Source organism: Acipenser ruthenus, chromosome 9, assembly GCF_902713425.1.
Source record: "Acipenser ruthenus chromosome 9, fAciRut3.2 maternal haplotype, whole genome shotgun sequence".
Classification (NCBI taxonomy): Eukaryota; Metazoa; Chordata; class Actinopteri; order Acipenseriformes; family Acipenseridae; genus Acipenser; species Acipenser ruthenus.
In genome coordinates this window covers 11,071,691-11,088,667 of record NC_081197.1, presented here as the reverse complement: position 1 = coordinate 11,088,667, position 16,977 = coordinate 11,071,691, and the positions used below count along the sequence as shown (strand labels likewise).

Below are 16,977 nucleotides of genomic sequence, written 5' to 3'. Positions count from 1 at the left end.
CTCTCTCCTCCGTATTGGGGTCAGTACCCCCCTCCAGGGGTAAAGCAGAGATGGCCACAGCAGCTACGATTTTGGAGGTTCTGCCACGCCGCTACATCAAAGGAGTATAATACTGCGATTTTTATTAAATAAATAAATGATGGATACTCCTTGAACGTTTATGAAATACTATTTCAATACCATGTGTGTGTGGTTTCCTGTTTAATTTTTGTAATGAATTAATTGTTCTTAATACTGTACTTCACTGACAGTTTATTTTGGCATTTAACTGACATACCAAAAACTCTGAGCCGGGTTGCTTAGTAACCAGTTTGGGGGTCCTTCAGAAACTGTTGTGTAAATGTTGCCTTGCTATCATTATCAATTTTGTCAACCTGCAGCTGCATTTTTCAATGCCTATAAGTCAGACAAAGTATCTCAGCATAGCTGAAAAAGAAGTGTTTGAGGCCATTCTGCTGTTTGAAGACAATTGTGTAGCACAGCGTGAATACTGTGCTTACTACAAAATTGTCAGTGAAATAAAATGAAATGCGACAATGGAAACGAGATTCCCAACTCTTTCTGTAATAATTTTGTGCATACAGAAATGTACTTCAGAGTGACCAGCGCTCCAGAACATGCACAACATGTTGTATCAAAATAATAGTAATTTTTTGTGTTTTATGTGGTGTGTTATTGTTGGTATGTATTGTGTAGCATGGGTGATTTAAAATGTATATTTGTATTTAGGCACAGGGATTGAACAATCACTTCACATGCAGATAAAATGTGTATTAGTATTTGGGCACAGGTGTGTCACAAAGTAGTTTACGTGCAGACTGTGCCGAGATTCAATTGAATTATTGATTAGCAATTGAGTCTCGGTTTAGCTGCATAAAAGAGTGAGTGTTTCATGCACACAGTGTTGGTGTGTTCGCAGTGGGGAACAGGAGAGAGAGAGAAGGAGAAAGAATCACTAATAATTGCTACTTGTGCTGAAACAGTTCAGCACAATAGTGGTTTGAAGTTCGTCCACTGTTTTGTCTGTCTATTTATTGTGGCCAACGTGCCGTTTATTTTGTGCTAGTGTTTCGTGTTTTGTTTAAACCTTTTATTTGTTCATTTATCAAACGTGCGCACCAGCGCTTCATTTACCCCAGTGCTGTCTGTGTGTTTCTTCCGGGTCTGATGTCACCACACAAGCTGTCGTGTCACAGATTTTCATTTTTTGATAGTTATTTTTATAAAGTTTTGAGGTTGAATATTTCAGTCCAGGTTTGATAGCACGAGATCCTAAAACACTCTTCATTACTAATATTTAAATCCAGAATAAATATAATTCCAAATTTAAAAAAATTAAAAATCAGTGTTGAAGTATTTTTTTTTGTTTGTTTGTTTGTTTGTTTGTTTGTTTGTTTTGTTTTTAATTTCTAAATGCTGTGTGTTTACAATTACCAAAATTATAGATTGAACAGCAAAAAATGGGGCCATTGGCTAGCCAGAGCCTAAGAACCATTTAATTCTATGGGCTAGCAGCCACTGGCCTTAAAAAAAAAAAATGTCCGCCTCGCTCCGCTTGGCACATGCTATTATTTTCTCCTTTGAGAATTTGGCATCTCTGGTAAAGGCAAAAACATGTTATTTGCCATCGACTCTGTTCAGCTGTCTGCCAAGGACTGGTGTAGGTTAGTGTCTTGAGTTACAGTGTGCTGTTCAGTACTTACAGCAGGGAAATGAGGGTATTTATTAAAGAAATGATCCCTGACAAAGCGGTCCTTTCCCAGTAGACAACGCCATTCCTTCAGTTATTGTGATGGAAAGGTTTGAGTAATAGGACATAAACGTTGTTAACCAGCGGCGGTACAAAAAGACACAGGCTGTATTTCTGATTTTTGTTGTTGTTGTATTGTACATTATGGAACATGGGTAGATTTTCAAACCATTTACTTCTCATTACCACATTTTGTTTTGTTTTTTAATAAAGGAAAAATGCACCTGAGAAATAGACACTTGATTTAGAGGTTCTAATAGTCTTAAATGGTTTGGTTTTATATTTGTAATTAGTGTTTTGTTTTCTCCTTTCAGAAAAAAAGCTAATAACATTTTGTATTAGATTTTTTGAAAATCTGAACCATACAATACAGTGTACCCTGAGCATTGAAGGAGTTTTCACTGGAACAAGATCACATTTTAAAGATGTCTACAATAAATCACCTGTCTATCATAATGGTGTGTTCTAGGAGTCGAAACTGTGTATTTGTGATACCAAATATTTTAAAACCCCAACAATAAGTAGTAATGCTGGAAGTAAAACATTTGTCTTTTCCTGTCCCTCAGACTGGAACAAACTACTTATAAAACACACCTATAAGTCCATAACGTCACTTCAACATTTGCATATGTTTGTATTATATTTTTTGCTTTGTTATTTAATCATTTGAATCAGTCTTGTGATTGTATTTACTGTAAGATCAATAGTAATGCCTGTCTTCAGTCTGGGACACCTTTGATTTTTTAGACTGGGAATGGGATTGAGGGTTCATTTTACAGTCTTTCTAACAAGATTTATTTTTTTATTTAGATAGTGTGATCCTTCATTTTTATGGTTGCTGGCTGTTTTAGATAGTTTAGAAAATAAATGTTTCATTATGATAATGCACAACAAAATTACCCTACAGTGTACCTTAGCTATTACGTTTTGAGGTACAAAGCTTTGTTTAAAATCTTCAATATTAAACAGCTCTGTTTACCAGCTATGCAAACAGAATATAAATCAGACATCTACATATATTAAAATATGACCGCTCTCCTCTGAAGTGTAGACAAGCGAAGCATCGCCTGATGTAATGCCATGTCAAAGTATGTTTATTAATATATTAATTCATATGTGCAGACCTTAAACCACAAGGCAATGAAATACGTTTGTCTATAGCTGATGCTGGCCTTCCATTGGACAACACTCTACATGTTTTGAATATCTAGTGTCTTTTGTCACATATTTACTGTGTACCTATTTAGCATCACAGAAGTTGAATAATTGCATTGGATTAATATAGTCAAGATAAACATCAATCTTGGCCTTTGCCAGCTAAGTGTCTTGTAAGTCATACAGAACACATCTAAGCCAAACTCCTGAAACTAAAAACCTGAAACTAAAAACTAGTGAGATCACTGTTTCATATAAACAGCATGCCCTTTCTTTACCAATGCATTACCAATTGATTACTCGGTGTGCATCCCCTTGTTCTAACCAGTGCTGTAGTATATGTGTACTTTATAGTGCTAAGCTTGTGCATTTACGTTTACACTACACTCTTTTCAATTTCTTGCCATAACCAAATTCATTTCAGACCTATTTATCACATAAGTAATACCTTGTCATACCCCAAGTCCAATTATAACCATTTTCTAATGTATGTCCCCTAGAGCTTTGAGCAGATCCAGCACATTTGTTCTGGTTCCAGATATTAATTTAGGTGTTTACTGTTTCCAAATCACATTACAGATCATTTTTTTTGCCAGAAACTGGTCAATCTAAAGGCTAGCACTCTAAAGGAGAAGAGTGTTTTAACAGCTCAGGGAAATAGATTCTGAAGAGCAGACATCTGGGAAATAGGTCTGTTTACTTATACAGTACAGTTAAACATTTGTCTTGGTTGCTTTTATACTGTTAACATTTTCTGTGGTGTACAGGAGGCCCATTGTTAGCGCTTCACTGGTCTGTTGCTATCATCATTGCTATATATGTACTGCTTTGCTTATTGCACCTCTGAGAAACTTGCCTTTTTGACTGAGAGAGGGTAAATTATCAGTGAGAAACCTTCAGCCACGCATTAACCCTTTTAATATATTATTTTTGTTGCATTATACAATTTTGAAACAATATTCCAACACAAGTATCTCAACAGTTTTACAATTTGCTTTAAAATTGAAACAAGACATTTATTGTGGCTCTGATTCTGAATCATCCTCTGATTTAGGCTTTTATATTACAACAGTTCAGAAATCAAATGTCCAGCACTGTTGTGAGAGTATTATTTACAGTCTTCCACTAACACTGTAGTTCTGTCTGCAAATGAAGGTGTTTTGAAAATACCTGTTTATCTTATTGCTGGCATTACAATAACAATACAAAATATGAAACAGTTTAGTAACAGTCCAGCAATATCATGTGAGAGTAATCCTATGTACAGTACTCTACAAATTGAGTTTAGCGTTTCACTGGCATTGCATTAACAAGTATAAAATATGAAAGGCGTACTGTTGAGTCGTTGGTCTACACAGGTTCAGTGCTGTGTACCCGATTGTGATTTAAATAGCGCTCCTTTTAATGTAAATGCATAATTAATCCTCCACATTCTTTGCTAATTCTGCCTTATTTGCTAAAGAGGTGTGTCTCCAGACAGAAAAAACTTTATGAAACAAACGGTGTGTAGGGTAGTGACTAGATCCTTTACACAGTAAAGCACTCAATTTCCTTTAAGGAATGTATAGCTAGAAAAATAGCTTTGACCTTGTTACTTCATCGTCAGATAATATAATAGAATTAAGAAACGGCCATGGTTTAATATTGCTAATTACAGGTAGCATGGTAACTTACTTACTTTGGGATTGCCCCACTTGAGCGCAGTACAGTACCTTAGGTTTTCAGTATAGAAGAATGCAGTGCTGTTTAGCTCTGTCTTTTACTAAAACATTGCATTTTTTTTGCATTTCATTGAATATATATATATATATATATATATATATATATATATATATATATATATATATTAATGGCATTTGCAGCTACTTTAACATTTGATATAACAATATTCAGCGCAGTTCTGCAGGATTATTTTTTCTTCATATAAGCAAACATAAATCTGGAGCTTGGAATTCATTTTAGGTATATATTTTATTCATCACAAATATCTGTAAATGTCTAATTAAAATGAATAGATATGCATATGCTGTACTTTACCCACAGCAGGACAATATAAGGCTGTGAATTTATAAAATAAAAAACAACAACATTGATATGAAAGAAAAAGCTCATTTCTTTCTGTTTTTTCCTCTGATTTATTAATGCCACCTTGATTTATCCGTGAAGTATCTCCTGTATGAATCTTAGTCATTACCGAGATATGTGGCATGTTCAAATTAATTAGCTGTCAAGATTCAAGAAATGAAAGAAAAATGAGCCTAAGGTGTTACAGTTGTCTGGAGATGTATCGACATGCCGTTTTTTTGTGTAATTAGGAAATGAAAAAAGTGCATTGAATTCTAACTGCCGTGTTTATTTATTTTTTGTTTTGTGTCGGAAATAGGTGACAGTCATGGATGGAGGGCCCTCTTCCCGGCAGTCGACAGTCTGGCTGATGGTCCGTGTCCTGGATGAAAATGACAACAAGCCCCAGTTCCCTGAAAAGGTTTACCAGATTAAGCTTCCCGAGCGGGACCGAAAGAAAAGAGGAGAACCCATCTATCGACCGTTCGCCTACGACAAGGACGAGGGGCCCAATGCAGAGATTTCTTACAGCATCGTTGAGGGGAATGACGATGGGAAGTTCTTTATTGACCCTAAAACCGCAATGGTGTCTTCTCGGAAGCAGTTCACGGCTGGCAGCTACGACATCCTAACAGTGAGTGTCTGTGTTTCATCGTGGCTCACTTCTAATGCTTGTAAACTTGAAGATGGGGCAGCTGAAGTAGCACTTGGCGCAGTGGTGTTAAACTTAGGTCTTAGTGGACCTTTCCAATATTTTGTTCTAACATGCCACACACATTATTTTAATAATTTATATCGCTTGTTTTTCGTGTGTTTTTTTTTTTTTTTACATTAGTGTGATCTTTATTTGTGTAGTTTAAGAACATGTTATATATGTTTACGTTTTTAGTGTGTGCTTGTTGGGTCCAACCAATTAATATGGTAAAATAAAACCACTTAAATAGATTTATAAGTCATTCATAACAATATCATACTCTATAGTGCTGAATTAAGAAATACTAAAAGAAACTAAATAAATACATTCAATGACAAATGTTTTGACTCTAAATGTATTGAATTGGAGAATTTGAATACATTTTACTTATTAAGCATCTGTAAGTGTAAGTATATTATTATGAAGGAAGTGAAGGTTATGGGGTTTGTGGCCCCACATTACAGAACCCCACTGGGTATTCTTACTCCTTTACTCAGATTAAAGCTGTAGACAATGGACGGCCACAGAAATCCTCGACGGCACGTCTGCATATTGAGTGGATTAAAAAGCCCCAGCCATCCACTCAACCTCTCAGCTTTGATGAGCCCTTCTACAACTTCACAGTGATGGAGAGTGACAAAGTGACCGAGATTGTAGGTGTGGTCTCCCTGCAACACACAGCAACCCCCCTTTGGTTTGACATTGCTGGTAAGTCTCAAATGCTTGGTTGTAAAACAAAAATCTTCATTATTGTTTAATCTATGTCACCTTTCCTTACTGTAAAGGATGACATACAGTACAACAACAAAGATTAAACTATGAGTTAAATTGTGTACATTATTCGAGCCGTTTAGTTACCGCTCCATCCATGCTTTTGCCTGACCAGCCACATTGCCTGTGTCATCACATGACCATTCAACATCATGTGATCCAGCTGCATTCTCCAGCTGCTAGCTGCTAGGTTATATTTTCATTTGTTTGATGGAATACAATACATTTTGGTTCACCAAAGTTAGATTGTGTGTTCCAACTTAAGGCAATGTCTGTGAATTACAACACATGGTGCAATGACTTCAGTAAGCAAAACAATACAATAGACTTAGAAACAACCTTCAAAAACAGGTTTACTAGGCCACGATCCCCAAAACTCTTGGGGCAAAAGTTCCTCAAGGCACAATTAAGTCACATTAGCTTACTGTTATGCAAGTTCTCTGATAATGCACTTTTGTGTGTTTGAAGCAAAAGGGTTTCTCTGGCATCTTTGTGCAATTCTTTAGCTGACACAGAAAGTTGCTGTCATCATTATATGTGCACACTAGTCTAAGAATAGTTAGGGATTAAAAGGAACTATATTGGGTGACTTTTGCACACAAGTTCCACCTATCTGTCTGTCCTGGAATGCTCTATAATTAAAATGTCACACATTTTGTAATCTGTAGCTCCAATGTGAAGTTAATTGTTTTTTTTAACATGACCTATAGGAGACACATGAATTTGAAGGGAGTTCCAAAGGCTGCAGATGATCTCCTTCCTAGTCGCTGTGTCTCCTATAAAAGCTATGATTTTAAGTCAATTATAATATGCATTTAAAATGTTTCTTTTTTTAGATTTAAATGCACAGCAATTAAAAACATATTTTCTTTATTTTAAGATAAATAAGTATGGTACCACTTTACATGAAGTGTTTCTAACTACACAATCATTAATCCGTAGTAACAAGGCAATTACAATGCAACAACATGATTAATTACAAAATTATAATTGTTTGAAGTTGCTAGCATATCTTTTGTAAAACAACTGTATTCCTGCATGCAGTTGTGTATTTGCTATGTAATTACTATGTAAAGGCATGTTCAATTACAGTGTGATAAGAGTATAGTTAGAAATACTTAATAAAATGTTACCATATATACTTGTAAAACCAAGTACACCTTTACCATGTGGTGTAGTTCATTCCTATCCATGGATTTGAGACCATCAAAGCAAATATGTTGTTAAACAAGAAAGAAACCATTTAGGAGCATGCAGTAACACTTACGTTATCTGGCTTGTGTATTCTGAGTTTTGGAACATTAACATTTTGGTGCATGCGTTGCACTGGAGCAGAATCTTAATTAATCTCCCTTAATATCCCTCACATTTTGACTAGTACATTTCTCTTCACAAAGCATTGGAGCAGTAAGTGCATCTTCTGCATTAACATCTAGCTTTCCATGCTTTTTAAACAGTTTGTGACCTTCTTTGCCTTTGCTCGTTTCTCAGTCTTTACTTTTTCTTTCTCTGAAATCATGTTCTTCCTTCTTCTTCCCCTTTCTGTTAACGCTTCTCACCTTGAAGGTGGCAAACATGCACGGGAGATGTTCTATATTCTTCAGACAGCTTGTGGCCAGAATTGTTCCACAGAAGGTATCTCCAGTTTGACCAGTATATATGTGTATATATATATATATATATATATATATATATATATATATATATATATATATATATATGTATTGTGTCTGACAAACTTATTTTAACCTGTTTACCCTTAATTTCTCTTTTCATTTACACTCTCCACATCATTGTGTAGTTGACGATATCTTTTTAAATGTTTGTTTTAGTTTATTCATTGATGTGTGTGTGTGTGTGTAACAGCAATGCTCAATACGCATGACGACTAATCTGTATGTTCCCACCAATACGTAAAATACAATAGGTTCATGCATGGTAATTGTGTTCATTTTAACAGATTGCTTTCTGTCCTAGATGTGTCTGTTAACAAAAAAGTTCAGTAAGTAAGTTCAGGTTATTGATAAAAGTGTTGAAATCTTAATTACAGAACAGGCAGGGGAAGAGCTCTGCTGAAAACAGGTAATCTAGTTGATTGATTTACCAGGTTAGGTGGGCTTGCATGATACTACACCCATGGAGGGTGTAGCGTACTACAATGTATTCTACCATTGTATATGTGTACATAGACATTACTATGGGTTCCTACCATATAGGATCCTACTTCCTTGGATTTTGGTTACCTTTTTTTGAGCATATTTGGTCTGACTTTTTTGATACTACAACTATGATTATAGGCAGACTTGTACAGTTATTATGAATTGAGGTTATCACATTTACTCCCAGAGGTGTTTCACACTCTAAACATACATTTCTAATCCTATGCAAAGACTAACTTTTTATTTGTTTGTTTTTCAACCATTTTTCAAACTTGGAAAAAAATCACAAAATAAGGTAAGGATGTCATTTATAATTGTAGCTTGCTATAAGCAAATATGGTACCGTACACGTTAACTGACACTGTCTTGTTTTCGATGTAATAATCTGCAAAGCATTAGCACGGTATAGTAATTTCTTACAGTTCTTTACTTCCAAACTTGAAGAGCAGGTACATACAGTATAACTAGTCAAATTTCACATCACCCTATATAATTAACACATTTTGCTTCATAAAGTCCAAAGAAACCAGCTGAATAATGTTACGTTAACATATTGAATTGCATATCGTTTTGTAGTTTTCCATACACAGTACGTAACGTAAAAAATTGACATATATGACATAAATTGATATATAGCCAAAACAAGTTCAACTTATATAAATGTTGGTGGGCAGACTATGGAGTTTCAGAAACTTGGTGTGCATCACAACCGGTCCTTGCTACACTGTTCATCTTGATCATAGTCAGCAAGGTACCATGGTTTTGAAATAAAAAATATTTGTTGTTATTGTACATTTTTTCTTTGACTGATTGAACAATGATTTTAGAGAGATTATAACAATGCTCAAAATTTCTATGCAGTGTATATCTTCAGTGGACTGTTTAATAGCCCCTTTGTTTGAAGGAGTTTCATTTTTCTCTGGGAGAACATTTTCTGTCAGCCAGGGACCAAATCCCTTCCCTGGCTTTATTTTAATGCAGATTTTTCTCATTAAGAGATGGAATTCCATGCTTCAAAAAGCCGCTCCAGAATTGCTTGTTTCTCTTAGAACATTTCTAAAGTAAATCAATTAAAAAAAATCTTAAGTTTGCAACAGCCTTCTTCTGATGGGGCTCTGGAGAAGTCTTCAGCGTATTCCTGAGTGCTTTGATATACAACATTAATTAGGTTTTCTCAGCAATTATAGACTTAAGCAAGCAATTAATGAGGGTTTAGTATATATGATAACAGTTACAACGATGACAGTATACCGCAAGAAGCAACGAGTGTGTCATGGGATAATAGCAGATCTGTAATCCTCTTATAAACTCTTCTTTTGTCAGCAGCCTATAGTGGATACCAGTTTTAATCGGTGCTGAGGTATCAGTGATACCCAACAATGTATTTTTAAAAGTTAATGTCACATTTAAAAGTAAGCCAATTTGGGTCTTGGACAAATAGAAGAAAGGAATCAAACACAAAGTATGTCCGTAACAGACATATCACAAATGATATAAATACTACATTTTAGATGCCTCTACGCAGGGGTTAATTTGTAAACAAAAAAGACACAAGGATCAGGTTTTGGGGAACCGTTGTCATTTCCATGCCTTTCGTTTTCACAAATCTGTTCAATAAAATTGTTGTTATACTAAATATAGGGGTGTTTGTTGTTTTGATCTCCTGAATTGTAACACATGTAAACAAATATGTGACTCCACTTTACATCCCCTACATGGGATAATAAATCCTATATTTGACTTTGTGGATCTCCAGCTATCTTACTGTGATGGGGTGCAGCCTATTTTGTGGTGGTTTTGTATTGTTTAGAGTGGATATGAGTGAGTTTGTGTGAGGAATGTGTGGAATGTGCCTGGGCTAATGAGGTGCGAATTGCCCAATTAGCCCAGGCACCTGTATAAAGGGGAGTGGTTGGGTATGTTATGGGTGAGTGTTTGTGAGAGTGAGAAGACCTGTGTGGGAGAGTGAGTGGTTTTCTTGGTATAGTTTGTTTAAAGCCTGTTTTTGTGTTTGTCTTTTTGGTTGGCCATTGTGCCTTTTGTTTTGTGTATTTTGTTTAATTAAAAGTCTTATTTTCCATGCACATCCTGACTCTGAGTCTCCTTACCTTGGTCAGTCTGTCACATTTGGTGTCAGAGAAGTGGGATAACGCCTCAGGAGACTCAGAGTCAGGATGTGCAGGGAAAACAAAAGACTTTTAATTAAACAATTAAATTGGGTTTAAAGTATTCAGAACGAATCAGTGTGAGATACAAGTCAGGAAGGAGGGACATTGCCCAACTGCACTGGGGAATTAATATATATATATATATATATATATATATATATATATATATATATATATATATATATTCTTTTATATAATGGTTATGTGAATTGAGTAACCATTCCCACTGTTTTTCCGGTGTTTATTGGATATACACCGATTTCTTTTTTTTGGTATCAAAGGTGTTTTGTCGTTTTTTATCAGTTAAAACCAAAAACCAGACGTCCTAAACGTAACCCAGATGCAGTTCAGACCTGTTGTATGCTTCTGGTTTTATTGTGATGGAAGCACTAATATGATGTGGCTGCAGATTCTGCCTGACATATGTTTCTGGACGATCCTTGTAATGTGATCGAAAATTCAGACTACTGTAAATTAAACTGAATTAAAAATTAGCTTAGATTTTATGTAGGAAGCTATCTTAATCTACCATGCTTTAAAACAAAACCAAAAAAAAAAAAAAAAAACAGACCAAATATTTAATTAACTGTGCCTTTAACCGAAACTGTATGTGTTGCTGAAATGACAAAGCCTAGCATGTACTTGCCAAAAAGTGTTGCATTAATTTAGCTTTTAATCACCATATAAAAAAAGTCCCACAAGACGGTTAACCGATTTCTTTGTTGAGTGATTTGGATCTTTACATTAGGACATTAATTACCCCTTGATATATGAATGTTTTACTTCGTTTGACAATAGACAAATGGTGATGACATTGGCATTGTTTTGAAAATGTTGATGACGTTGAATAATGTTTACCCTTAGAAAAACATATTTACATAAAAAACAACATTGAAACCTTTTGAAAAAAATATATACATACTGTTGTAATCTTCACTTAACTGATGTTTTGAGTTTTCAAAAAAATGAATCGTCAGGACCTTTAAAAAAATGAATAACAATTTTTGAATAACAATTGCGGCAGCAGACGTCAATAAACATACTCAGCTGAGTGCTTATAGTCAGAAAAGGCTGGGTAATTTAGTTATTTAAAATCAATTTATGTTGTGAAAATGGCACTGGCATTTAATTAAGGCTGGTTGTCATGGTATGATTTCAGAAACAAACGGTCTCACAGTTGGAACTAAAATTACTCTCCGCATTTGAATTCTTTAGCCAAGGATTTCTCCATTCCAGGAAAACAATCTGCATAATGAGGATGTCTTTAGGTGATGAGATGGACTATGTTTGAAAACAGCTTATTAAAATAAGCCTTTTAGTGCCTAATAGTAAACCCCTCCCCCGTTTATTCAAAGAAACGCAAATGTTAAATCTTCTTCCAAGGATATTGAGCTTTCTCTGTAGAGAGAGATGATACGTTGTTGTATATGTTTTATTTTATTTTTTACATTCAGGCTGGCATTACCAAAGCTATACTTATAGCAGCTTTATAAATGTACTACATTACAAAACGAACAATTTGAGTAGTTTTTGCGTCAGATAATTACTATTTAGTCTGTTCTTATTGTCCTTCATTAAGGATGCTATCAGTATTTATAATAGTGATTTCATTGATCTCATTCTCAGCAAAGAACACAGAACAAATTGATAATAAAGGCGTTCTGCTATTAAACTTACCCATCCTCTGGTTTAAGGTACCAATTTTAAGACTATGCCATCTGCAGTAATATGCAATGCTGTCAGGATATAACCAAGACACATTGAGATGGCTTCCATAGTAGCAACACCATAGGAAGGACAGGAGAAAAAATACTTTACCATCAAAACTCAGTAACCTAAATCATGCCACATTTAAAGCACAGAAGAAATTGCAATTAAGGCATTTGAAATGCCAAATGACCCTAAGGAAAACCAAACACGTGCTGTACACTATTTTGATAATACACCGACAATCCCTTATAAAACTTTACCATAGTAAAAGCATAGCAAATTGTAATAAAGCATAGTGAAACACGGTAAAACATAGGTAAGCATTGTAAAGAATAACGATGTTTGAAAAGCATGTTAATAAACATGGCAAACCAGGGTAAACTATGGTAAATGCATAGTATAACCATGAGAAGTGTGGGAAAACTGCAAAAATACCATGCAGAAATACAGTTGTAAAATTTTATGAAGTATCCTACCAATAAAAGTCACTTCTTTTTTTTTTAATGAGATGCAGCGCTAATTAAGCCCAAAGGGTATATCTCCTTACTACTTCCCTCTGTAAAATCTCAGAGCCAAGATCAATAATTTGACTACAAAAAGAAGCTTTAACCCTGCCATTTCCTGGTCTACTTTAATAAACCCATTCATTGCTTGTACACTGACTCTTCATGTTCTAAAGCGTATCATGACTCCATTCCGTACTCCCAATCATTAAGACTGAGACGCATTTGCAATGATGACAGTGATTTTTAAAACAAAACAAATTAAATGTGTGCATTTTTCAGAAACTGTGGTTTTCCAGACACAACCATGAGAGAAGCTCAGTTACGTACAGCTACAATAAACAGAAAGGATGCTTTTGTACAAAAGCAACACTCGGAATACTAATAATCGTATCCCCTTAGTTCTTACCTGCCATCCGGTGACCAAGAAGATACAACATATCATACAAAGAAATGTTAGTATTCTCCAACAAGATCCCTCTACAGCTACAATTTTAGAATATTTAGTCCATAGTAACATGCGTCCTAGTTGTGACCAATTTAAAGGCTCATTTCCATGCAACAGGTTGTGCTGTGCCACGTAAATACTTCCACAACAACACAGTAATCAAAGGGGCAAAATCTTCATTCACTATTCATGAGAATTTTACTTGCACCAGTAAAGGAATAGTATACTGCATTGGTTGTGTGAAGTGTAACAAACTGTACATTGGAGAAACAAAACAGCGTTTAGCTCACACGGTGTAACAATTTTTTATTTTTTTTTGGTTCCTGGGTAGTAAGTGTTATTTCCTAATTGCTTATGCCTCAAAAGTATAGAAAATGGCTGTTATTCCCCACAAACTTTGCTTTTGTGACCAGGACAGTGATATTTAGAAATTTACCTATTTTCCAGAACATTCCAGATAGATTCAGTGCTGAGTAAACTTGGAGTAACTTCTAGAACTTTCCAGTAATATAAATAGTAGTATAAATACAGGGGCCTTAAGCCCACCAGTTCAGTTTAGTTCCAACTGCCTAAGTGGATACATATCTGCATTTTTCTGAGATGGCATCAAGGTCATAGGAGACTTCAAAATGGTGGCATTCCTGATGGGTCTCCAAGGCGGTTTTACCAAGTTTCCCTGCTATCTTTGCCTTTGGGACAGCAGGGACACCAAGGCGCACTACCACAGGCGGGACTGGCCACAGCGGACCGATTTCTCTGTGGGGAGGAACAACGTCAAGTGGGAGCCACTGGTGGACCCCCGGAAGGTGCTGATGCCACCACTGCACATCAAATTGGGCCTTATGAAACAATTTGTCAGCGCTCTAGATAAGGAGTCGGCAGCCTTCAAGTACCTTCAAGACTTCTTCCCTAAGCTGTCTGAGGCAAAGGTCAAAGCCGGTGTCTTCGTCGGACCACAGATAAAGAAGATCCTGGAGTGCAATGAATTCCCCAAGAAGCTCACTAGTAAGGAGAAAGCGGCTTGGAACAGCTTTGTCGCAGTGGTTCGGGGCTTCCTGGGCAATCACAAGGCCGAAAACTATGTAGAGCTGGTTGAGACTCTGGTGAAGAACTACGACACAATGGGCTATAGGATGTCCCTCAAAGTCCATATCCTTGATGCTCATCTTGATAAATTCAAGGAGAACATGGGAGCGTACTCGGAAGAGCAAGGCGAGCGCTTCCACCAGGATATACTGGACTTTGAACGCCGCTACCAAGGACAGTATAACGAGAACATGATGGAAGACTACATTTGGGGGCTGATTCATGAAAGTGATTTACAGTATAATCGTAAATCTCGAAAAACTACTCACTTCTAAATCTTTTGTAGTCATTTTTGTATTACTTTAGTATAAATACACGTTAATTTGGATTCATATGTTGTTTTTTTCTGACTTTATGTGAACGAAAAGACACAAATTCGCCCGTTTTCTCACTGGAAATTTCTCACGGTAAATTTCAAAATATCACTGTCTGGTCACAAAAGCAAAGTTTGTGGGGAATAATAGCCATTTTCTATACTTTTGAGGCATAAGCAATTAGGAAATAACACTTACTACCCAGGAACAAAAATTGTGTTACATAGTGTCATCGATTCATGGAACATTTACAAAGTATAAGAACACCTCTACATCTCGTGTTGCCAGACATTTTAACAGAAATTACCACACTGTAGAAGACATTACAATTTGTGGTATAAATCACTGCTATAGGACCAATGCAGCCAGGAAGGAAAAATAATGTGAATTAGGCACTTTTGAACCTCTTTTGATGTCATCATGTCATCATCCCCCGGAAACCTTTCTTTTGAAAGACAACTTGTTTTTAATGAATTGTTAAATTAATACACTGGCTCTGAGAGACTGTGCCTGGAAATAAAATAACTCTTCTTCTTTTGATGTGGTATTGGACACTGCTAAAGTTAAGAACTTTCAAGGTTTTAGAAAAGATTGATAAAAAAAAAAATCAAAACTCTTAAACTGGTGTATTCGAATCCTATATTCTGCTTGTGCAGCATGAGTGAGCCCAAAATGGAATTACATTTAAAGGTGGAGGGGAACTTTTGGGGGAAATTATAAGTGCATGCAAGTTAATGCAAACAGCATTAATACCATTGTGTACACATTAAATAAGGAGTAATTAGTTTTGTTAATCTTGAGGGTCTTACGGATAGCATTAATACTTAAAACAAAATAAAACTGTGTGAGGCTAAACTATTGCCAAAGTTAGTTAGCTAGTAGTTAATGCCCACAGCATTGAATCTTTGTTTCATTATTATATTACACAGAGGTAAGAAATAAAATGACCTTCTTGCCTGTATTTTAGCATTGGGTGTACATTTCTCCAGATTGGTTTAGGAATCTGTACAGGAATACAATTTACAATAGATCAGATTGAATTCCAGTACAGTGGCTTTTGTTCTTTTTCGTTACAACTACGTTAATAAAACAAAAATAAATAAAGACATGTTAGGTTGACAGATTGAATTTTAAACTGGCTGACTTTACTATTAAAACCCTATAAGTGACCCGAACCAGATTGCATTTCACTTGTTTTTTTGGGGGTTTGTTTATATGAAGTAGACATTCATGCATTATACATTTCACTCTTTCAAGAGTATAGAAATTGGGAAAAGGCATGTTTTAAGGCATGACTGTTCAAGAGTCACATCACATAGAGTTCCTGAATCAGTGATGATATTTATATAATATTTCAGTGATATTAATTTATACATAATAGTGTTTTTTAATAACTTTTTTTCTACAATCTCAGTAACATCAGCCCAAGAATATTGAACAGACTGGTGTACAGTTTGTCGAAATCCCATGAGTGAATGAATTTGAGTGCCCAGGTGCTTTTCAATTATGATCTTCCCTTTGAAAGTGAATGCACATGGCATGAGTTTTTATCAATTTGTTTTTTAATGAAAAATGAATTCACTGGAAATAACAAACCCTGTGTGTTATTTTCTTAAAAAAAAAAAAATTGAATCACATTTCTCAGTCAATATGGATTTAGTTTGTAGGTTATTACAAACAATAAGTTATATGCACATTGTTGTAGGATTATTGCAATGACATTGTTGTGGGTTTTTTAAATATTATTTTTCAAAAAGCAATACTGTCTCCAGTCATGATTTTTTTTTTTAAAACATTATCAGGTGGAAACTACGACAGCATGTTTGACATTGAAAAAGGAGTGGGAACGATTGTTATTGCAAAGCCATTGGATGCAGAACTCAGGTCCATGTACAACATGACTGTGGAGGTCACAGATGGATCCAATATTGCTACCACACAGGTACAGTATGGCATATTATATGGTACCTCTGAGCAAAAAGCATGTGTGTAGGTGATGTGGCGGTGGACGATTTCGACACTTGCCTCATGAGGCACTAAAAATGTATATTTTTTTTATCTCATGAGCAATATCCCTATAAAACTGATAAAGTAAACGGTTTCCTTTTAGAACTACATGATATTCAGAACGAAAGACTGACCCCATGCTAGGACC

General features: G+C 35.5%; 1 protein-coding gene across 7 annotated transcripts in view; it reads left to right on the top strand.

The window, feature by feature from the left end:
• fat3a (FAT atypical cadherin 3a) overlaps positions 1-16,977 on the top strand; it is a 180,139-nt gene that overhangs the window by 112,773 nt on the left and 50,389 nt on the right. For 5 of the 7 annotated variants that reach the window (XM_059031131.1, XM_034923643.2, XM_034923640.2 and 2 more), the window contains 4 exons: positions 5,289-5,603; positions 6,161-6,371; positions 8,001-8,069; positions 16,625-16,764. In XM_059031131.1, the coding sequence (XP_058887114.1) occupies positions 5,289-5,603; positions 6,161-6,371; positions 8,001-8,069; positions 16,625-16,764 (735 nt within the window). The remainder of the gene's footprint in view (positions 1-5,288; positions 5,604-6,160; positions 6,372-8,000; positions 8,070-16,624; positions 16,765-16,977) is intronic. The other 2 variants (XM_034923644.2, XM_034923642.2) reach the window with 1 other exon arrangement.